This window comes from Aotus nancymaae, unplaced genomic scaffold, assembly GCF_030222135.1.
Source record: "Aotus nancymaae isolate 86718 unplaced genomic scaffold, 86718_ANA_hifiasm-v0.15.2.pri h1tg000036l, whole genome shotgun sequence".
In the NCBI taxonomy this organism is placed as follows: domain Eukaryota; kingdom Metazoa; phylum Chordata; class Mammalia; order Primates; family Aotidae; genus Aotus; species Aotus nancymaae.
The window spans coordinates 72,200,471-72,223,447 of NW_026988450.1; the positions used below are offsets into that span (position 1 = coordinate 72,200,471).

Sequence of the window (22,977 nt, forward strand, 5' to 3'; positions counted from 1 at the left end):
AATCTGGTATAAAAGACGATTATTAAATAAGGGAAGGAAATTTATGAAGCTGTTTTTGCCTCCCAACAGACATGAAAACATTGTACTTTTTGCAAAATACTTTTTTTAATCTCGTATTGAAAATGCACCTTTTATGTGGGTGCAGGATTGCTGTAAGAAAGGCATACCTATAGACTCGAATATGATTTGAGAAAAAGCAAAGTCATTATGACAAAGCAAATGAAAGAGAATATTCTCTTAAGCTGGAGAATTTAATGCCAGCAAAGGATGTTTTAATAATTTTAAGAAGAGGTTTGGCTTAAAAAATGTTAAGATAGCAGGAGAAGCAGTTTCTGTTTTCCCTTTTCTGACCAAGAGGCAGCTGATGAGTTCCCAGATGCTAATATGTTTTGATTTGTGTCCCCACCCAAATCTCATGTCTAATTGTAATCCCCAGTGTTGGAGGTGGGGCCTTGTTGGATCGTGGGGGCAATTTCTCATAATTTAACACCATCCCCCTTAGAGCTGTTGTCAGGATAGTGAGTTCTCATGAGATCTGGTTGTTTAAAAGTGTGTGGCACCTTCCCCATCTCTCTGTCTTCCTCCTGCTCCAGCCATGTAAGATATGCCTGCTTCCCTTTCACTTTCTGCCATGATTGTCAGCTTCCTCAGGCCTCCTCAGAAGCAGACGCCACTCTGCTTCCTGTACAGCCTGTGGAACCATGAATTCATGAATTACCCATTCTGAGGTATTTCTTGATAGCAATCTGAGAATGGAGTAATACAGATACCATTAAGAAAATCATTGAGGAGAAAGGATATCTGCCTGAAGAGGTCTTTAATACATGCAAAAGTGTCCTATTCTGGAAAAACAAATGCCATAAAGGACATTTATTAGTAAGGAAGAGAAGTGAGCACCGGGATTTAAGGCAGGAAGGGACAGGCTCACTATTGTTTTGTGCAAATGTAGTCAGGAGTCAGGTTTCTGGTGAGGACTGCCCTTATCTATAAAGCTGCTAACCCCTGAACCTTGAAGGGAAAAGACAAACACCAGCTGCCAGTCTTTTGGCTATAGAGCATAAGGGCCTGGACAACAGGAACCCTTTTTCTGGACTGGTTCCTGTGATGTTTTGTTCCTGAAGTCAGGAAGTACCTTGCCAGTAAGGGACTGCCTTTTAAAGTTCTTTTGGTACTGGAGAGTGCCCCTGGTTAACCCACGCAGAACTCGCGTGAGTTCAACACTGAAGGCATTGAAGTGATCTCCTTGCCCCAAACACAGTGTCTCTGATTCAGCCTCTAGATAGGGGGTCATAATGACCTTTAAGGCTCTTTACATGCAGTACTCTATAGAAAGGATTGGAAGAGAATGCTATGGAAGAGAACGCTAATAGAATGTCATGAAAGTCTGGAAGAATTACATCACTGAAGATGCCATCATTGTTTTTGAAAAAGCTGTGAAAGCCGTGAAGTCTAAAACAATAAATTTCTGCAGGAGAAAACTGTCTAGATTTTGTATCTGACTTCACAGGATTTACAACGGAACTAATCTAGGAAATCATGAAAGAGATTTTGGATATGGCAAAAGATGTGGGGAGTGAAGGGTTTTAAGATATGGGTCTTGAAGAAATTCAAGAGCTAATAGATAGACATCTTGATGGAGATGGGTGCTTCCAAATGAGTGCCAGACAATGAGGAAGACATAGAAAAAGCAGTGACAGAAAACAAATTGACATTAGACTGTCTGGCAGCGTTCTGATTATTCAAGACTGCTTTTGACTTCTGTGCACCCTTCTATGATACAGACACTGAAACTAAAGCAGATGGCAGAAGAAGGATTTGTACTATATAGAGAGAGTTTTAGATATGTTAAGAAACAAGAACGTTAGATGGAACTTACAGTATGTTTCCCTAAAGTTAGAATGAGCATGCCTGCCTCTCCTGCCTTGCCTTCCACCTCTTCTGCCTCTGTCACCTCTGAGACAGCAAGACCAGCACTTCGTCTTCCTCCTCCTCTTCAGCCTATTTAATGTGAAGATGAGGATAAAGATCTTTACGATGATCCAGTTCCACTTGATGAATAGTAATATAGCTTTTCTTCCTTATGATTTTTTTTTCTAGCTTTATTGTAAGAATATAGCATATAGTATATATAACATATAAAATATGTGTTAATCAATTGTTTATGTTATTAGTAAGGCTTCCAGTCACCAGTAGGCTCTTAGTAGTTAAGGTATCGGGGAGTCTGAAGTTATATACAGATTTTTGACCGTGCAAGGGGTCAGCATCTGTAATTCCTGTTGTTCAGGGGTCATCTGTAAGCCCCTGTTGTAGAGTGGCTCCGGATGGGGAGAGGAAGTAAGGTAAAACAAGTCCATCTTGTTGCAGTAAAAAGTAACATGAAGTGGATGATTGTCTGTCTAGACCAAAGAATAAAACATTTCAGCTTTACATCTTAAAGTGTCTTGCTGGTCTCCTAGGAAATTTGGTACTTCTTAATAGAGTTATTCTACCTTAAAAAGAAAATTTAAAATCTCAAGTCAATTATCAACATTGCATCTTTAACATTTTTGTTTCACGATGTCAGTCTTTTATTCTCTGTATGTGCTTCATCATGACTCAGGTTTTCCTCTGGATCTCTTACGCTGTGAAAGCCTTCTTGGTTTGGACCCTGCAACTTGCAGCAGAGTTCTAAATAAAAATTACACGCTGCTTGTTTCCATGGCTCCCCTCACCAATGAAATCCGGCCCGTCAGCAGCTGCACCCCTCAGGTAGAGACCTACTTGGAAGATCCACTTGGTAGCATCATGACTCCCATCAGTTTTGTTTACTTTTCAATCTGCAGATACCAACTATTAAAAATCACTGAACCATAGAAAGCAGTTTTATATTTTATGCCTTTGTAAGATGATATGCTCAATTTGTGGAGTGTAATTGCTATATATGTATCACCTAGTGACTTGTGGTACATTAGATTAAAATTTATTCATGTACAGAATATTTTAAAGAGAATGTTTTGGGATGCTCCAAAAAGGAAGCTGGCATCATTTTGAAGGATAAGATAAATTTAATTAGGAAAAATTAAATGTCTTGGAAGGGGGGGCCATGATTCTGAATAAGCTGGAAAGAAAAGATAGTGCTTGAAAGCTAGAACTCTGGTTAACTGTATAATTTATATGTGAAAATTCTTCCTGGCCTTTTACTTAAAAAATACATACCAGTTTCATTCATTTGTATGCTTAGCAAGGAAGTTGTGGGCTGTGCCATTTTCAGAGTGGGGATTATGTTGCTGTTCTTCAGTGCTACATCCTACCTGGTTTCCTAGATAATGCAGGGTTTAATGGTATAGCAGAAATGAAGGAATTCTTGTACACAGTTAATTTGCCTGTGTTCTAGCTGCCTCAGTGAGGATCCTGTCTTCACACCAGTTTTGTCCTTAGTATTCAACAAGAGATTTGCATTTAACCTTTTAAAAATAATTCTTTGTGCACACTCCCCAGCTTCCTCCTATTCTTTAACACAACTCTGGTTGTGGTAGGAATCCATGAACTGCCTAATGAATGGTAAAATGGATGGAAGGGTAGATAATTCCTTTTGTGAAAATTGTATGTGAATAATGACAATAATAGCTAACACTTTAATATAGAGCTTATATTCCAGATACTGTTTTAAGTTTTTTGAATAACCTTACAACAACATCCTCTTGAGGTAGATTCTTTATGGCTGTTTTATAGATTGAGCAAAATGAGGCACAGAGAGCTTAAGTAACCTTAAGGTGATATGGCTGGATAGATAAAACCAAGATTCCAAACGTAATTTCTTAATTCCAGTATAAAATTGAAACTATTTTCATGAGGGTAATGCAGTTAACATTTAGCATTTAACAGTGAACACTTATGTGAAGGGATTTGCTGTTTATAAGACTATATTTGACCACTTATATAACACTTTATTATAACTTTGTTTTAACTGTTTTATGATTATAGCATATTGGACCAGCTATCCCAGAAGTCAGCTCTGTCTGGTTTAAACTGTACATTTATCATATCACTGGGCAAGGACCACCATCCCTTTTATTGTCCAAAGGTACAAGACTTCGAAAACTGCCAGATATATTTCAGGTATGTATGTGAGGTTTGGATTTGTGTGTGTGTGAGCAGTATGCTAGATAACTTCTTAATATTTTCCTTATTTCTGAATGCCATTTTATCTGTTAATTTCTTTTTGATAGAATTATGATCGATTACTAATAACATCTTGGGGTCATGATCCTGGAGTAGTTCCTACATCAAATGTGCTCACGATGTTGAATGATGCTTTAACACATTCTGCAGTTTTAATTCAGGTACATTTATCTTATTTGAAATAATCAATTTTGACTTTTTATTATAAAGATGATAATTTTTCTAGCTTTCTATATTGAGTTGCAATAAAGTGCCAGTCATTTGAAATTTATAAAGTTGAAAGGTAAAAAATCAGAGATGTGGATTTTAGTGCTGGCCCTTTGGCAGTGTGGAGTGGTAGAAGCGATAATTGAAGTTAGACCCAGGTTTGCGTTGCAGCCTCACCTTCTGTTAGTTGAGTGATCATTGTTTTTTTTTTTTTAAATAATAGCTTTATAGTACTTTCCTCATCTGTGGGAGATAAGTTCCAAGACCCCCAGGGGATGCCTGAAACCACCAATAGTACCCAACCCTATATACAGTATGTGTTTTCCTACACATACGTACCTATGATAAAGTTTCATTTATAAATTAGACACAGTAAGAGATTAACAATAATTACTAATAAGAAAATAGTATACTGTAATATAAGTGATAGGAATGTGATTTACTATACTCACCTGTTTTATATACTATACTCACCCATTTTCAGACCTTGATTGACCACAGATAATAACTAGAACCATGGAAAGTGAAATCTCAGCTAAAGGGGGACTACTGTATATAATCACATACTGTACAATTATAATGTGAGTATATAATTCACATACTGTGCAATTCACCAGTTTAAATTGTACAGTTAAGTGGGTTTTAGTATATTCACAGATATGTACAGTCATCACCACACTCAATTTTAGAACATTTTCATTACCTTAAAAAGAAACCCTGTATCCTTTAGTGATCACTCTTCTATTTTCTCCCCACTACTCCCCTTCTTCCCCTTAGACTTAAGCAATACTAATCTATTTGCTGTCCCTATAGATCTGTCTATTCTGGAAATTTATATGCATGGAATCATATATAATATGTGGTCTTTTGTTACTGGCTTCCTTCATTTAACATAATATTTTCAAGGTTCATCATGTTGTCATATATATCAGTACTTCATTCCTTTTTATAGCCAAATAATGCTCCATTGTTTGGATATGCCACATTTTGTTTATTCCTCCATCAGTTGATGGACATGTGGGTTGTTTTCACCTTTTGGCCATATGAAGAATGCTGTCATAAACATTGTATACAAGTTTTTCTGTGGTCATATGTTTTTATTTCTCTTGGGTAAATATATAGGGATGGATTACTGGGTCATATAGTAATTCTATGTTTAAGCATTTAAGGAACTGCCAGACTGTCTTGCAAAGTGGCTGCATCAGTTTACATTTCCACGGGCACTTGGTATTATGTGGCTTTTTGATGATAACCACCCTAAGGGGTGTGGAATGGTATCTCATTATAGTTTTTTTTTTTTTTTTGAGACGGAGTTTTGCTCTTGTTACCCAGGCTGGAGTGTAATGGCACGATCTCGGCTCACTGCAACCTCCGTCTCCTGGGTTCAAGCAATTCTTCTGCCTCAGCCTCCTGAGTAGCTGGGACTACAGGCGTGCACCACCATGCCCAGCTAATTTTTGTATTTTTAGTAGAGACGGGGTTTCACCATGTTGACCAGGATGGTCTCGATCTCTTGACCTCGTGATCCACCCGTCTCAGCCTCCCAAAGTGCTGGGATTATAGGTGTGAGCCACCGCGCCCAGCCTCATTATAGTTTTGATGTACATTTTCCCAATGGCTAATAATGTTGAGTTTCTTTGTGTGTACTTATTGGGCTGTGTGACATTTTCATGATAAACCTTATACTTTATTTCCCACCTATAAAATGGAGATGGCAATGTCTGTTGTATAATAACAAATACTTGTAATAGTAGCAGCTAATGGTAAGGTAGGCAGTTTATGCTCTTAGAATTGAGAGAATGAAATGAAAATGTACATGTGAAATGTGTAGCACACTTTCTGGTACACAATAGCTTCTCAGTAAAGGTTTTCTCACTTCATCCATCTAATTGAATATGCATATTTTGTGCTAATTAATATGGATATGCAAATAAGACAGGGCCCCCCATCTTCAAGGAATTTAAGGATGGTGGGAAAAGTTGCGTAATACTCAGTTTCACTTTATTGACTTAAAAAGAAGTATCCAGTCCAGCCTTGGGGCAAGAAAGGCTTAGGTAGGGGAGGTTCCTTAGAGAAAGTGAGACCCAGGCTGAATACAAAAGGATGATTTAAAAGAAGCCAGGTAGTAGGGTCAGCATGATTAAATTTCTGGGTGGAGGATTTTTTTTTTCTTTTTTTTTTTTTAATTGCTATTTTTCTAGTGCCCAGCAGTGCTCAGGTCATAGTAGTTGTCCAGTTAGTGTTTGTGGAATAAATAAGACTATGAAATGGCATAACATGCCAGGGCCAATAAGCTGTTTGGCGTTTTTGAGGGGTGAGTTGGAGCGTGAGGGGGTCATGGTCAGAGATGAGTCTAGAGAAGTAGGCGGTGTGCCTTGGGTGTCCTGCTGTCCTTGAGTGTCCTGCTGTGGAGCTGAGACATTGACCTGTAGGTTGATGGTAGCAGTTACAGAGGGCTAACAGGTATTAACATGGTCAGATGTGTTTTAGGAATCAACCTGGGATGATATTGAGAATGGAAGTGGGAAGATACCTGAAGGAAAAAAGACCAGTTGGGACTGTGTGTAGTAGTTTAGGTAAGAGATAAAGATAGCCTGAATCAAGGATGTGGTAATAAGAATTAAAAGGAAAAATGGATTTAAGAACTACTACAAATATACAATTAATAGAATTGATCAGATATCTGAAAAAGAGATGGGAAGAGGGCAGGAAGATTCTGATTTGGCTTATGAAGGTAGAAGGGTGGTGATAACCACTACTGTAGAGAACACAAGAGGAAGTGACGTCACAGGAGGTGGAGATACCACTACTCCAGAGAACACAGCAGGAAGAACCCATTTATAGGGCAGATGATGCCTTGTGTTTATATGGTGCCTGTGGTAAATGGAAATATTCTGAAATTCAAATGAGAGATAGATGAGTAATTAAGTGTCAGCATCAGCTGGTAGATGGTAGTTGAAACCATTAGAGGATGAAATTAGCCAGGGAGAATATGTAGTATGGGGTAGTTGTGGGAGATATCATCATAGAATGGGCTAGACACGGACTTAAGTCAGGCTGCCTAAGCTCAAATCTTGGTTCCACCACTTACTAGTAATCTTGGGCAAGTTGAATACCTTTTTGAACTTTAGTGTCTTTACCTATAAACTGGAGATAATTAAAGTTCCTGTCTTTTTAAGGTTGTTGAAAAGAATGACTGAGCACTCTGTTTAGCACATAGGAAGATCTCAGAAAATGTTACTGTACTGGTAGTGGTGGTAGAAGTAGAGTGAAGGAACCAATGGGTAATTCCGTAAACTTCAGTTTTCCTTACCTTTAAAATGAAGGATGGCTGGATGCAGTGGCTCACACCTGTAATTCTAGCACTTTAGAAGGCTGAGATGGATTGTTTAAGCATGGAAGTTGGAGACCAACTTGGATAACATAGTGAAACCCTGTCTTAATTTATAGTAACAAATCTTTTTTGAATAAAGTAAAATGAGAGGGGTGGTTGCCAAGGTCTTTCCTGTAGGTGGTACTCAGTAAGTCAAGCTAAGTTAGGTTTTTTTGGTGGCAGGGGAGTAGGTACTACAAAATATGGTTAGAAAAACAACCAATCAGCAGATAGTACCTGTTTTATTTTTTATTTTATTTTTTTCAGACGAGGTCTCACTCTGTTACCCAAGCTGAAGTGCAGTGGCATGATCACAGGTCACTGCAGCCTTAACTTCCCCAGGCTCAAGAGATTCTCTTGCCTTAGCCTCTGGAGTAGCTGCGACTACAGCTCACACCACCATGCTTGGCAAATTTTTTGTAGCGACAGGATTTCGTCATGTTGCCCATGGAACTCCTGGGCTTAAGTGATCCACCTATGTTGGCCTCTAAAAGTGCTGGGTTGACAGGTGTGAGCCACAACATCAGGCTAACAGTACTGTTTTTAAAGTGTTTATTAAAGAGTTTTGCTTTTGCTAAAGAAGAATGCCTTTTTAATTAAATTTGATGGGAAAAAAAATTACCTTAGTAGAATTTTAAACATGTTACAAATGAAGATTTTGGTTAAAACCATAATTTATTGCAGCCATCTGGTTTAGGGAGAAAAAAGAGAACTGTCAGAAATATATTTAAATTGTTACATGAAGCAATGAAAAGTGTATACTTTCTCTTGGATATATCAGAGTTTCTTGAATTTGAATAATGTATAGGTCTCTCTTAAAGGGAAAAACAGATCCTCAGTATTAACTTAAATTTCTATTATAATGGTTCTAAATGCATGTCGACAAAGTTAAATTCTTCATGCTTGTTATTACACAACTACAAATTCAAATCAAGTTTTGTAATTAAATGTAAACAAAGCTTTAAAACAAAACTCAAATGAACAATATTAATTGAATGTGATAGATGAAACTGAATTATCTTTTATAACATGAGAGTGAGGTGGGTAGACTCAGATTTTTTAAATTTAATCTTTGAATTAATAGTACATTCACATGATTCAAAAATGAAATGTTATTAAAAGGTGGGCGTGGTGGCTCATGCCTGTAATCTCAACACTTTGGGAGGCTGAGGCAGGTGGATCACCTGAGGTCAGGAGTTCGAGACCAGCCTGGCCAACATGGTGAAACCCTGTCTCTACTAAAAAATACAAAAAAAAAAATTAGCCAGGTGTGGTGGCAGGTGCCTATAATCTCAGCTACTTGGGAGGCTGAGGCAGGAGAATTGCTTGAACCTGGGAGGTGGAGGTTGCAGTGAGCCAAGATCGCACCATTGCACTCCAGCCTGAGTGAGAGAGTGAGACACTGCCTTAAAAAAAAGTATATAGAGAAAAGTATCAGTCCCTTGCTAACCCTGTCTATCATGTTTCCACTCTCCATCTTTCTTCCAAATCAGATTTCATCTGTTCATTTCTGCTGTACCATTCCAGAGTGTCTTTATGCATATGCAAGTACTTGCACACAGATGTGCCCCCTACCTTTTCCATTTAGCAATTGGAGATCTTTCTATTGCAGGTCATAGTTTTCTTTCATTTATGCCCCTCCATTGAAGATATGTCTCCTAATTTACTTAACCAGCCACCTATTGGTGGACATTTTGGTTGTTTCCAATTATATGTAATTATAATATTGTAGCAAGTAATTTTGAATATATTTCATTTCAGGGCAGGTTTTTGAGTTTCACATTCTTAGTCCATGGTGTGCTATGTAAATATGGGGATTCTTCCTCCATGTTTCCCTCTCAGAACTGTAGTTAACCTTTGTGCAAATAAACTTGGCCTCATTCTTCACTTGGCTAACACCTGATTTACCTGTTAAATTAGCCTCTTTTTTTGCATTGGCCTTACATTCAATTTGAGAAACATTGCCTTATAGGTTATTATGCACATAAGATTGTCACTGCTTGCTGTAGAAAAATAGAAAATTGTTGAAAGCACTTTGATGAGGTATTAATATGGAATATACCATTATGTGACAATATCAATGATTGGGAATAAGGTTTCTTGTATACCTTTTCACTTTTGTTTCTTTATTTTTAGGGGCATGGTCTCCATGGTGTAGGAGAAACTGTCCATGTACCATTTCCATTTGATGAAACAGAACTACAAGGAGGTACCTTTTGAATTGTTCTTATTGACTTTTTTTTTTAAATTATTACTCGGCCGGGCGCGGTGGCACACGCCTGTAATCCCAGCACTTTGGGAGGCCGAGGCGGGTGGATCACGAGGTCAAGAGATCGGGACCATCCTGGTCAACATGGTGAAACCCCGTCTCTACTAAAAATACAAAAAATTAGCTGGGCATGGTGGCACGTGCCTGTAATCCCAGCTACTCAGGAGGCTGAGGCAGGAAGAATTGCCCTGAACCCAGGAGGCGGAGGTTGTGGTGAGCCGAGATCGTGCCATTGCACTCCAGCCTGGGTAACAAGAGAGAAACTCCATCTCAAAAAAAAAAAAAAAAAAAAAAAATTATTACTCTTGTCAACAGTTTGGTGGAAAACATGGCAGGAAATGAATTCTTAAAATTTTTAAGTTCTAGGTTCATATTATGCTATTAAAGAGTATTGGCAAAAGGTAGTTTTTTGTCAAGTGCTTTGCCATCCACAAAGATCTGATAGAATAAGACCCATTTAGGATTTTTGAAAGACTACTAGTCTGTCTTGGGAATGAAGAGAATAAGTAGATATCTGCCTAGATGGAAGACTTTTCTCTACTTCTCCTTTTTTATCATTCACACAACTGTCTAATACGTTATAAAGTCTAAGGCAAATAACCATTTATCTGGAGATGCAGATAGTGACAACAGGATCTTAAAATTTATAAAATCTCAAGAACTGCTTAGTAGATTCTTTGCCTTGGGGGATTATTGTGTAAATTATAAAAATAGATATCTTTATATTTAAATATAGAGCATTTTTCTCTTTTATGAGTTCACATATTTATGAGAACTTGAGTTAAGAAGTAAATAATTTAGGCGTGTGATTTCAAGTGCATTGTTAGCTTTAGTTTCAACAAGAATAACAACTTTACATATTTCTTAATTGGAATTAATCATGATTTATTAAAGTATAAAAGTAGTTCTAAGAGTTGTTAAAGAAAAGTACATTTAAGTTGTTGTTGGTGTGTTGTTTTGAAATTGTTCACTAATGTGATGTCAATTCTGTTCTTAGAGTTCACTCGTGTCAATATGGGTGTTCATAAAGCATTGCAGATATTAAGGAACAAAGTGGACTTACAGCATTTCTGTGGATATGTCACTATGTTGAATGCTTCCAGCCAGCTTGCGAATAGGAAACTCAGTGATGCTTCTGATGAGAGAGGTTAGCCAATAGTTGGATTCTTTGAATTAAGATAATTGGTTTTGAGTTTAACACAGTGTTAATACATGAAAAGCAGCAGACCTTTGTGGGGATGCTGAATTGTTGAATTCTCAATATTCTTTCACTGAAGCACGAGGAAATATTTTGGAATATCATTTAGACAAATATCAGTTGTTCAAATGAAGAAAATAGGATTGGGGTACAGAATGCTTTTGGTGCTTTACTATCATAATATCTGTGTTTATAAGACTTTTTTCACTTAGTTAGCTTTATAGGGTGATGGTTTCATTAAGTCTCTGTACAAATGGTACCAAAATTGACTTAATAGTTTTTCCATTTCAACTTCTTCTGTCAAAAGGCACCATTTCTGTCAAAAGGCACCATCTTAATTATCAAGGTCTAAAATCTTATCTTTGTCTCATTCTTTCTCTTTTCCACTATGTTCAGTTAGTTTCCAAGTTCTGTGAATTAGGCTTTAGATATGTCTCTCATGTCCATTTCTTTCCCTTTCTCTTCATTTTAAATTCTCTGTGACTGCTCTTCCGGTCTGGGTCTTGATCTTTAAACCTTAAATATATGCTGTTGCTACCATTCCCTGATGCTTTTCTGGCCTCTCCTTTCTCCAATCTGTCTTACATATTGGCAACAGCTAATTTTCCTTAGATACCACATTTTTTTTTAAATTTGAAAATTCATTTTCAAATCACCTTCTTATGCTTACTTATTATTAATGCTCTGGTGTAATATTGGTGTATATGTAGTTTGGGTTGCCATGGTGCAGTTCTTGTCCATTGATTCAGGAGACCTCTCATTGTCTGCCATTGAGTGACAGTATTCCATTAGCTTCTTAGTTTGAAATTCTGAGAAAATGTGATTAATTGCATCTGATTGGCTCCTGTTGAGATAGGTACTTAGTTCTATCTCATGTGTCTTTGGCCAAATAGTTGACTGCCAAGTATTGCAGGGACATTTTCCAGAGAAGAGGGCTATGACTTAGGCAGTCATTTCAAAGCATGTCTACTATAGCTGTCCTTTTTTATGTCATTCATTCCACAAACATTTATGGAATACCTGCTTAAGTGCTGGAGCTATTTAAATTAATAAGACCAGGCCAAGCATGGTGGCCCACGCTTGTAATCCCAGTCCTCTGAAAGGCCAAGGCAGGAGGATTGCTTGAGGCTAGGAGTTTGAAGCCAGCCTGGAGACAACATAGCAAGACCCTGTCTCTACAAAAAAAAAAAAAAAAAAAGAAATAAGAAAGACAATGTTGTTCCAAGGATTAAAGCCCTAGAGAGGATACAAGTGAATCGGTATAAAGTATGGTGTTATTGAGTATGATGGGGTCTGCATAAAGTGATAACATAGCACAGAGAAGGCCTCTTAGAGAAGATGAAGTTTGAGTTTTGAAAATTGAAGAATTAGGTGGACAAAAGATAATGTGTTTTTGGAGGGTGGCAGCCTTTCAGGCAGAGGGAATTAGGAAACAGTAGCTCATTATGGCCAAAAGAAAGGATTTGTTGGACAGTAGTAGAAGATGAGAGTAGAGAAGTAGATAAGATCTGAGGGAGCTTGGAAGATCTTCTCTGCTGAAAGATAATGAATCAGAAAAGGACTTTCAAGAGTAATAACATAACAGACTATATACTTCCACAGGGGTGCAAATGGCTTCGGTAATGACCTGTGTGAAAGTCTAAACTTGTGTCTTCCTTTTTGAATTTTGGTTTCTTTAGGCTAAAGTTCCTCAACCTCAGCACTGTGTGCAGTTTGAGTTGGATAATTTTTTTTTGTGGAGGTTTGCCCTGTGCATGGTCGGTTGTTTACCATTCATAGATATGAATAGCATCTCTGTCTTCATTCATGTCTGTTGGGGATCAAAATTGCTCCCCTGTTTAGAACCACTTCTTAAGCCAAGGAGTATGCCTTTTCTTTCCATCGTCATTACTAACATGAAGTCCTTTCCATGTTAGGACTGATTTATTGGCAGCTTCTGCTAACTGCTAGAATCTTAATATTGTGTATGCCCTTTGATTATAAGGAGAACCTGATTTGGCTTCTGGCTCAGATGTAAATGGGAGTACAGAGTCATTTGAAATGGTCATTGAGGAAGCAACTATAGATTCAGCAACAAAGCAAACCTCTGGTATGGTGTTAAAACTTTTTACAATTTTATTAGACTAATTTTTGAGGTTTAAGTTTTATGTTAAGTAATTTGCATGCCATTTGTCTGTTCTTATTATTTATAATAGACTTTAAGACTTTTCTAGGAAGCATTTTTATGTACTTAGAATAATTCAAGTATTACAAAATTATAACTTGAAAATAACAACTTATTAATAACCTTATTCCTGTGATAAATGTTTTGATTCATTCTCTCATCTTATAGATGTCTTGCATTACTGTTTTTTTGGGCAAATGACTACTTTGAACGTTGGATAAAAGCTGTGTACCTTCTCAGACACGTTTATACCCAAAAAATGTCTATCCTGTTTAGAGCTTAACTGGCCCCTTCAATTTCTTCCTCCCCTGCCAAGCCTATTGGTGGATATCACTGTGGCAGGAAGAATTTATGAACCTCAGGTTAAGAAACCCTTGTCAGTTATATAATATAAATAAGTAGCTATATATGATAAAAAAATAAGTTTATATATTCTTTCTTAGGTGCCACAACAGAAGCAGATTGGGTTCCTCTTGAGCTGTGCTTTGGAATTCCACTGTTCAGTTCTGAATTAAACCGGAAAGTTTGCAGGAAAATTGCTACACATGGCCTTTGCAGAAAAGAAAGGTGAGGGTTTATATTCATTGTCATATTTTGATCTACTTGATTTTTAAGCTATCAGTGAATAGTTACTATATCTTTCTTTTATTCCACACATGAACACAGTAATTGCTCTGTATATGTTTTTTGATTGAATAGAGATTGCTAGTTTAAGGGTTTTGCTGTATTTTTCAAAATTAAGTTTCACTAGATCAGATATTAGTCACAGGCAGACATTTTGGGCACATGTTTTGATTATATTTATTTAGTAATCTAGGTGAGGTGAGGGTGTGGTAAATGGGCATGCTGATATGGAATATGCACCTAGTTTTTAAAAAATTACGTCTACAGAAAATTTCTCTGCATTTCTCTCACTCCTAACATACACACACTCACGTTACATTCTGTTAATAGTGATTGTTTTTTGTGGTGGAATTATGGTTACTTTCCAAAATATTCTTCACTTTCTACATTTTCTAAAATGAATGTATATTTCTCCTTAGAGATGACATGTGGATTTTATCTTATATGCCAGCTCTGATCCATTGGGAGTAGCTGCTAAGAGGCAATGGTTGTAAAGGTTCTGAGACAAACTAGGTTATCAGCAAAGAACATAATTGAATCTAATTGTCACAATAGGTGGCTTGGAGAGGTGAAATCCACAAGTCAAGATCTTCTTGACTTCCTTATTTCAGAAAATGAAGTTGGACAATAATTCATTTAAATGGCTTAGTATAGCTTTTATAAAAAAATGAAGATTACTTAAGTAGTTGACAATCTCTGAAAACAAAATAATATACATGAATAAAAAATGGAAATACTATAGTAGAACTCTAAAGATTGCCACTGTAATTTCTACTGATTTACATATTTGAAAAATATTTAGGTGGGTTGGTGTGTGTTAAATCTGTCATGAGGTTGTCTTTTGCAATTACATTGGCTATTTGAAGGTTGTGTCATAGTTGTCATTCCTCATAGTGCCTAAATCTTCCTTTGAAAAGTTTTCTTTCACTTAACATTTATGTTTACTAATAGTTGAATCTTTTTAAAACAATAACTTTGATTTTAGTTATGCGATATATTTATTTCAAAATGGACTTTTAATGCATGACTACTCCCTGTTACTAAAACAAGCAAACATTTCATTGATGAAAAACATTGAAATTGTTTTTAAAATGTTTTGTGATTGACCAGGATGTATAGATGCATTTAAATTGCTAAAATTAAACTCTTATGAGAAACTCATTCTTGCCATTATGTTTGTTTTAAACTTTTTCTTACCCTTTTCTTCCAGCCTTCAAAACCTCTTACATTCCAGTAGAAAACTGTCTCTGCAAGTCCTTAACTTTGTTCACTCATTCCAGGTAACAAAAACCAAAAAGTCCAAATAGTACTTGTACAGAGCTTTAAGTATGCACAACACTTCTATGTTTGTTTTTGAGTCATCATAGTAGCAAGATATGAAATAAACATTAATTTCATTGTATACATTCATTTATAAATGAAGACATTGAGATTCAAGAAGTTAATTGACTTCCACATTTCACTGGCCAGGTCTTCGGAGACGAAAGCTTGATTTCTGTTCTGTGCCAGTGCTTTATTCAACAGAAACGTGTTCAGTGTCTGTTATGGGCCGTGTACCATGCCAGGTGCCAGTTTTTGGTTATAGTGCTTTTCCCGATAACTAAAACGATTCTCTGCTGCCAGGATGGGCTGTCTGTTGTGGCAGCGAAGGCCAGTGCTCTGGACTTTGTGTCCCCCACTGTCCCCCATCCCCAAGGAAAGAAAGAATATTCTAGACTTGATTTATAGATAAACTTTTAGAATGGAATATTTCTGCTCAGAATATCTAATCCAACATTATGAAATCAATATTTTGAAGTTTTACTTCATTCATTCAATTGGTAATACTTGACCCTGACCTATGCCAGACTCTTTGCTGAGTGCTGTGGAAACAGTGCTGCGTAAGACACTAATGGAACTTACAGTGTTGTGGGAGACATTAATCAGATAAATATTAAGATACGAAAGTTCTAACTGATTTTAATAAGTACTTTGAAGGAGCCAAACTATGATGAAATCCTCAGGTAGACCTGATTTCAATAGGTGCAAGATAGTATATAAGCTGAAGCCAAAACGTTGGAAAAGAATATTTCGGCAAAGCTTAGGTCTGTACATCCTATGTCTGGGAAATGTCCAATGAACGAAGAAACAAATGAAGGCTAGTATGGCAGAAACCTCATGAAAGGGGTAGAAGCAAGAGGTGAGGTTGAGGAGAGCAGGGGCACAGTGCACAGGGCCTTCTGGCATATGTTAAGAACTAGTATTTTGTGCTCAGTGCAAAGAGAAATGATTGAAGACTTTTAGATGGGAGATATATTATTTACGATGGATTGTTTTATAAAAATAGGCAAAAATGGAAGTGTTATAAGGATGCAATGAATGGAGAAATTTCAGAATTCTGTCAGTCCTGTTGTTGTGGCAGTGAAGGCCTTGGCCATAGTGAATTAATAAACTAATTTGGGATATATTTTGGAGATAGCTTGATAAAACTTGATGATGAATTAAAAGTGAGGAAAAGATTAGGGCTGGGAGGAGAGGGATCATGAATGATTTTTTTATTTCTTGATTAGCTGGTTGTGTGGAATAGAGAAGACTGGGAGGAAGAGGTGAGGGAAAACTTGAGAGTTCAATGATGGGCATGCTGAGTATAGAATGCATGAGGAAGCATCTGAAGTGAAGTGTCAGATAGGTGGATGTTTGAGCTTGGAGTCCTGGGGAGAGGTCTGTGTGGAATATATGCATCTGAGAAACCTGGAGTAGATGGGTTATTCTGGTACTTTCTGGTGCTCAGTGTTTTATAAGGATTTTTTTTTTTTCTGAGATGGAGTCTGGCTGTGTCACCCAGGCTGGAGTGTGCAGTGGCACGATCTTGGCTCACTGCAACCTTTACCTTCTGAGTTCAAGCCATTCTCCTGCCTCAGCCTCCAGAGTAACTGGTATCACTGGCATCACTGGTATCACTGTGCCATCACGCCCTGCTAATTTTTTGTATTTTTAGTAGGAAGGGGTTTCACCATGTTGGCCAGGCTGGTCTTGTTCTCCTGACTTCAAGTGATTCACCCGCCTCAGCCTCCCAAAGTGCCAGGATTATAGGCATAAGTCACAGCACCTGGCCTTTGTAAGGATTTTTTTTTTTTTTTTTGAGATTTTTCTCCTGTTAGGTAATACTTTGAGGTAGGTCACGTCTTCTAAAAATGAACTTTTGCTTTTCCCACAGCCTCGTAGCCTCGTAGCCTCTTATTTCTATTTATTTAAAAGGACTGATTGCCGTTTGACTTTATTAATCATTTTTAAATATATTAATACCTGTCATGATTGTTTTGCACTCACAGTGTAGATCTTTGCATCTCCTGTAGTGCTTTGCAGTCCATAAACACTTCTCAGGTGATCAAGGTCTCTGTTTCTCATTAGTTATATTAAGTGGTTTTGGTAAAGTATCAAATGTCATTTTTCTTGTTTCTTGATCTTTTAGGAAGGTGCTTCAACATTGGATATTCACACGGAGCCCAGTTTTTCAAGTTTGCTTTCACAGTCATCATATGCTGACATGGGTGTTCCACTTCCTGCAAAAAACTTAATATTTAAAGATGACGTCTTATCAGAATGGAGTGGACGGTCACCTTCCTCACTTCTTATTGCTAATCTCCATTTGCAATAATTTGGTTACACCATTTGTTGCTCACACATTCTGCCTTTTTTCTTTCTTAACGTTAGCTTTATAGTGTCAGCCACTAAAAAGCATCCTGCTGCTGCAGTGCAATTCTTGCTTAACTAATATTAAAAGTTTGGGGAACATATTCCTGTTTTCTGAAGTTTTGCTCATTATTGCACATCTTATTGCAACAAAGTTCTTTTTAGCAGCCAGCACTGTATTTTTTACCTTGAGACAATCTGCATTTCTTTTATAAAACTAAGTATATACTTCATAGGCTTTATGATGACTGTTATGTTTATAAGCAGTCACTATGAAAATTGCAATGGTAATTTTATATGTTAGTTTATCAAATATAAATCTTGTTTAATTTTATATTTTGTTACCTATACTTTGGGGGATCAAGGGAAGAGATGGAACTCTTCCTCTGAAAAGGCTTCTTGGTACTTAAAGTAGTAAAACTACAAAACAGTAAACATCCAGTATTGAGAGGTGATATGATAGGGCATTATGAATTCCTATGGGTGTCTGTAAATTATGTATATCAGTTGGACATTGTAGAAGGTATGTAAATCAGCATAGTTACGTATAACTTAACCTTGATTTATAAGGTCTTAACTCAGATTATGACTATTCATTAATGTCTCATGAAAAGCTTTAGAAAACTTTCTATTTTTAAACACCATTTATATGTGGACTTCTGTTGTCACTGACTTTGGGCTTTATATTTTCATAGAGTCTTTATGTAAAAAATAAAATTTATTTTCCACTCTTGTAGCTATAGCTGCTGCACATTTTCACCCTGATTTATTTTTTTGTTTCTTAGCTTTGATGTTTTCAAACCAAGGATTGTGATTTTAGGTTAGACTTACATTTTAGAAGCATTAAGGCTATGTCTTTGAATCAAAATCCTGTAGTGATAAACCTACTTTGAAGACATACTCTTAAGCAATCTGGATCTTAAATTTATGTGAATACTTTTTTAGAAAATGATGAAGAAAAGTTGAATTATTTCAAAGTGTTCCCTGAGTCATTGATTCTTTTAGTATTGCAAATGTTAATTAGAATAATTGAAATCACTTTTTAGACTTTTCAAGTTACCTTCCTTTGGAAGTTTGTGCAGTATTATAGTTTAGCTCTTCTTACAGGGTAATGATTTGCTAGTTTAAAACTGTAACCAAACTAACTGGTCAGACAACATATATCTAAAACACTTAAAATGTTAGAAAGTTCGGGAATGTTATAACCTAAACCTTTTTGCTGATAACTTTTTGTTATTTATAGATATTTGTGTATTTAACATACTTACTTCTGGAAATATATGCCTTTCCTAAAACTTAACCATGCGTTCAGTACCTTGGCCTGAATATTTTGGACCATGTTATCTGTGGCACAGTCAGTGCTGTGTTTGGGGTAAATGCGGTAACGGTTAGTTTTCTACTTTGTCTTATAGAAGGTAGAAACCATGTGTATGTTATGTTTGTCTATAAAAGAAAAAAGTACATACTAATATTAAATAATTTCTTATGACTGTGAATCACTCACTTATTTTTCCAATAATTGATACTGTACATTCCTAGTGCTATTAGTTATGTATGTATGTATGTAACTTTTACAGTTTTTCAGCTGAAAGTTGTAAGTATTTTTTTGTTGTTGTTCAGGGCTCTTTAATCTCATTTTAATTTGCTTTGTTTGAATGAACTATAGTTACTTTATTTATTCCTGTATTAACCATCTAAACCAACTGTAATGACATGTACACTAATAAAGAATTGACTATTTGTAGTTGTTGGCAGTGAACCCAGTTGTTGGTGAATTTAAAGCTTAAAATATGGGAGTGATTTGCTGCTATATTTCCTTTGGGAGATAAGGGAGGAAGAAATAGAACCTAATAGTGATCATGAATTTTAGGGGAACTATTGAAAAACCATGGGGTTATTTCTGGTTTCTTGTGTTGAATGAGGCAAGAGTAATCATCTGATTCTGAATGAAGACCCCTCGTACTCTTAAGTAGGGAGAGTCTGTGTTTTTAGAGCTTTTAGAAAAATGTGAAAAGCTGATGTTTGTGCTTTGCTCTGTGAATTTGGCTTTGTTTTATTTATACATTAACTCATGTAATCTCATAAATCTTACAAGTATTGATCCATTTCAACAAAAAGGTAAATTTAAAATGCAGACTTTGTTCTTTGCCAAAGAAGTTTCATGAAAAATTTATATCCAGTTATTTTGCAAATAGTTAATTTCATTTGGCTCTTTGCCACATTCCTTCCTTTCTTTCCCCACTTCCTTAATGTAATTTGAACCCTAGCAAACATTCTTTAGAAACCAAGAGGAAAAAAAGAACAAATATCAAAAAAGATATAGAATTCAGTGTGGTACAATTTCACCTCTAAAATAGGTTGGAAGAAATGCAGCTTTATATCATCAAAAAATATGATCATCTGATTTTCTTTATTTCTTTTTTAAATTGTATAATCAGATGATTTTATATATTTTTGGGGTGGCAGACTATTGGTTTCTTTTACTTGATGTTTTCAGTTTTCTCTGCCATTCATGTTTCTTATTTGTGTTCAGTGTTTCAGATACAATTTGTATTTAAGGATTTTGAAATACCAAACTGTAACTGAGTACAGTGGATTGTTTTCTGTTAGGATGTTAATATTATACAATGAAATGTATAAAGTGTTGTCAATTTGATTATTGACACATATAACATGTTTACAAATAAACTGTGGTGTTGATCAAGTTACTATGAAAATGTGTTTAATCTTCTGAAAGTTTCTTTCTTAATTTTAAAAACAAACAACCATGGTTTTGGTGCTGTGGCTTTCCTGTACTTAAAAAAAAAAAAGAAAAAAACTTGATTATTTTATAGTAATTTGAGATTTACACAAAGTGGCAAAGGTAGTCAGATGTTCTCTGTACCCTTCTCTGAGCTTCCCCTAATCTTGATACCTTCTGTAAACTATGGCAGGGTCAAACCTCAGCAATTAACATTGGTACAGTAGTATTTTCTAAACTGCATACTTTATTTGGCTTTTACCAGTTTTCCTACTAGTATCTTTTTATTGTCAAGATCCAGTCCAGGATACCACATTGCATGTATTTACTCATCAATGGCTCATTAGTCTCTTCCAGTATGTAACAGTTTTTCAGTCTTTCAAGACCTTGACACTGAAAGAGTGGAACCAGTCAGTTATTTTGTAAGAATTCCTTCAGTGTAGGTTTGTCTGATGTTTCCTCATGATTAGATTGAGGCTGTGTTTTATCAGAAAGGGTACTACAAAGGTGATGTGACCTTCCCACCAGTACAGCATATCATAGGGTACATGATATCAGTGTGTATCATTGGTGATGTTCCTTTATTGGGTAAGATGGTGTTTGCTAGGTTTTTCCACTATAACATACTATTTCCCCCCCTTTTTATACTTGATTTTTTCTTTTGTCAAGGAGTCACTAAGTCAAGCCCATACTCAGGAGAGAAATGTACCTCTTTTTGGTGAAGGAGGGAGTATCTATACATATTATTTAGAGCTCTTTTTAAGAATTTCTCATTTATTTATTTGATCATTTATTTATATGGGCTTGTGGCTATTTTGTCTTTTGGCTTAAAATCCAGTCTTGTTATTTTTTTTGTTGTACACATTGTTTCAGCTTTGACCATCGGGAGCTCTTCGGGGTTGGCTTCTAAATCCTTTTTTAAAAGACCATATTCTTACTTTGTGGCACTACAAGTATTGTCTGATCCCAGCTTTAGAGTCAGTCATTTCTCCAAGGAGCCTTGCTTCCTTTTATTGGACAATGGTATTTAGAAACCAAGATCTGGTTGTTGGGTGTGCTTGTGGCTATTGGAGTGTCACTGCTTCTAGGTCTCAGCTGAGCTAGGGGATATAAGTATGTATAATAGCCAGTATATAGTTACAATCCATTTTTAGATCTATCTGTTTTATGTATATTAAATATGAGATTATATTGACAATGCAATAAATTCTGAACACTACCAATAAGTTCTTGCCATTTGTGACTTCAAGTGAAATGACATATAACAAAAATCAACATTATGAAGAAACAACATTGAAGGAAATGATGTTATTTGAGGACCTGATGTGCATTGCTTTGATTAAACAGTGTTACACGCTTCCATTACTGTAATCCAGCACCCCAAAATTCATTCTAGCCTTATCTCCTTGCTTATTTGAAATCCACTAGGATGTCATAAACCCCTGACAACCTTCACCTCCTGGGTTCATAAATTACTGACATTCTAGTTGATTTTATTTACTCATACAGTAAAATTCACTCTGTGTGGACTTTGACAAATGTGTTTACCACCCTCGTATGATACAGAACAATTTTATCACCCTAAAAATTCCTCTTTGAGGAACTGGTACCATTCCTTCTGAAACTATTCCAAATAATCCAACAAGATGGAATCCTTCCCAAATCATTTTATGAGACCAACATCATCCTAATACCAAAACCCAGCAGAGACTCAACAAGAAAAGAAAACTACAGGCCAATATCCATGATGAACATAGATGCAAAAATCTTCAATAAAATACTGGCAAGCCGATTACAACAGCACATCAAAAAGCTTATCCACCATGATCAAGTAGGATTCATCCCGGGGATGCAAGGCTGGTTCAATATATGCAAGTCTATAAGTGTAATTCACCACATAAACAGAACCAAAGACAAAACCACATGATTATCTCGATGCAGAGAAGGCCTTCCGACAAAATTCAACAGCCCTTTATGCTAAAAACTCCCAATAAACTAGGTATCGACGGAACGTATCTCAAAATAATAAAAGCTATTTACGACAAACCAACAGCCAATATCATAATGAATGGGCAAAAACTGGAAGCATTCCCTTTGTAATCTGGCACTAGACAAGGATGCCCTCTCTCACCACTCCTATTCAATATAGTACTGGAAGTTCTAGCCAGAGCCATCAGGCAAGAAAAAGAAATAAAGGGTATTCAATTAGGAAAGGAGGAAGTCAAATTGTCTCTATTTGCAGACGACATGATTGTATATCTAGAAGACCCCATCATCTCAGCCCAAAATCTCCTGAAACTGGTAAGCAACTTCAGCAAAGTCTCAGGAGACAAAATCAATGTGCAAAAATCACAAGCATTCCTATATACTAAGAACAGACTTAAAGAGAGCCAAATCAAGAATGAACTGCCATTCACAATTGCTACAAAGAGAATAAAATACCTAGGAATACAACTAACAAGGAACGTAAAGGACCTCTTCAAGGAGAACTACAAACCACTGCTCAACGAAATAAGAGAGGACACAAACAGATGGAGAAACATTCCATGTTCATGGTTAGGAAGAATCA

General features: G+C 36.3%; 1 protein-coding gene across 3 annotated transcripts in view; it reads left to right on the forward strand.

Moving 5' to 3' along the window:
• Nucleotides 1-20,372, forward strand: part of FAM91A1 (family with sequence similarity 91 member A1) — a 48,412-nt gene extending 28,040 nt beyond the window's left edge. For all 3 annotated transcript variants that reach the window (XM_012451604.3, XM_012451605.3, XM_012451606.3), the window contains 9 exons: nucleotides 2,600-2,748; nucleotides 3,964-4,098; nucleotides 4,209-4,322; nucleotides 9,878-9,950; nucleotides 11,008-11,157; nucleotides 13,193-13,297; nucleotides 13,816-13,939; nucleotides 15,207-15,276; nucleotides 17,448-20,372. In XM_012451604.3, coding sequence (XP_012307027.1) covers nucleotides 2,600-2,748; nucleotides 3,964-4,098; nucleotides 4,209-4,322; nucleotides 9,878-9,950; nucleotides 11,008-11,157; nucleotides 13,193-13,297; nucleotides 13,816-13,939; nucleotides 15,207-15,276; nucleotides 17,448-17,633 — 1,106 coding nt within the window. In that variant the 3' untranslated portion in view covers nucleotides 17,634-20,372. The remainder of the gene's footprint in view (nucleotides 1-2,599; nucleotides 2,749-3,963; nucleotides 4,099-4,208; nucleotides 4,323-9,877; nucleotides 9,951-11,007; nucleotides 11,158-13,192; nucleotides 13,298-13,815; nucleotides 13,940-15,206; nucleotides 15,277-17,447) is intronic.
• Nucleotides 20,373-22,977: the final 2,605 nt, after the last annotated feature.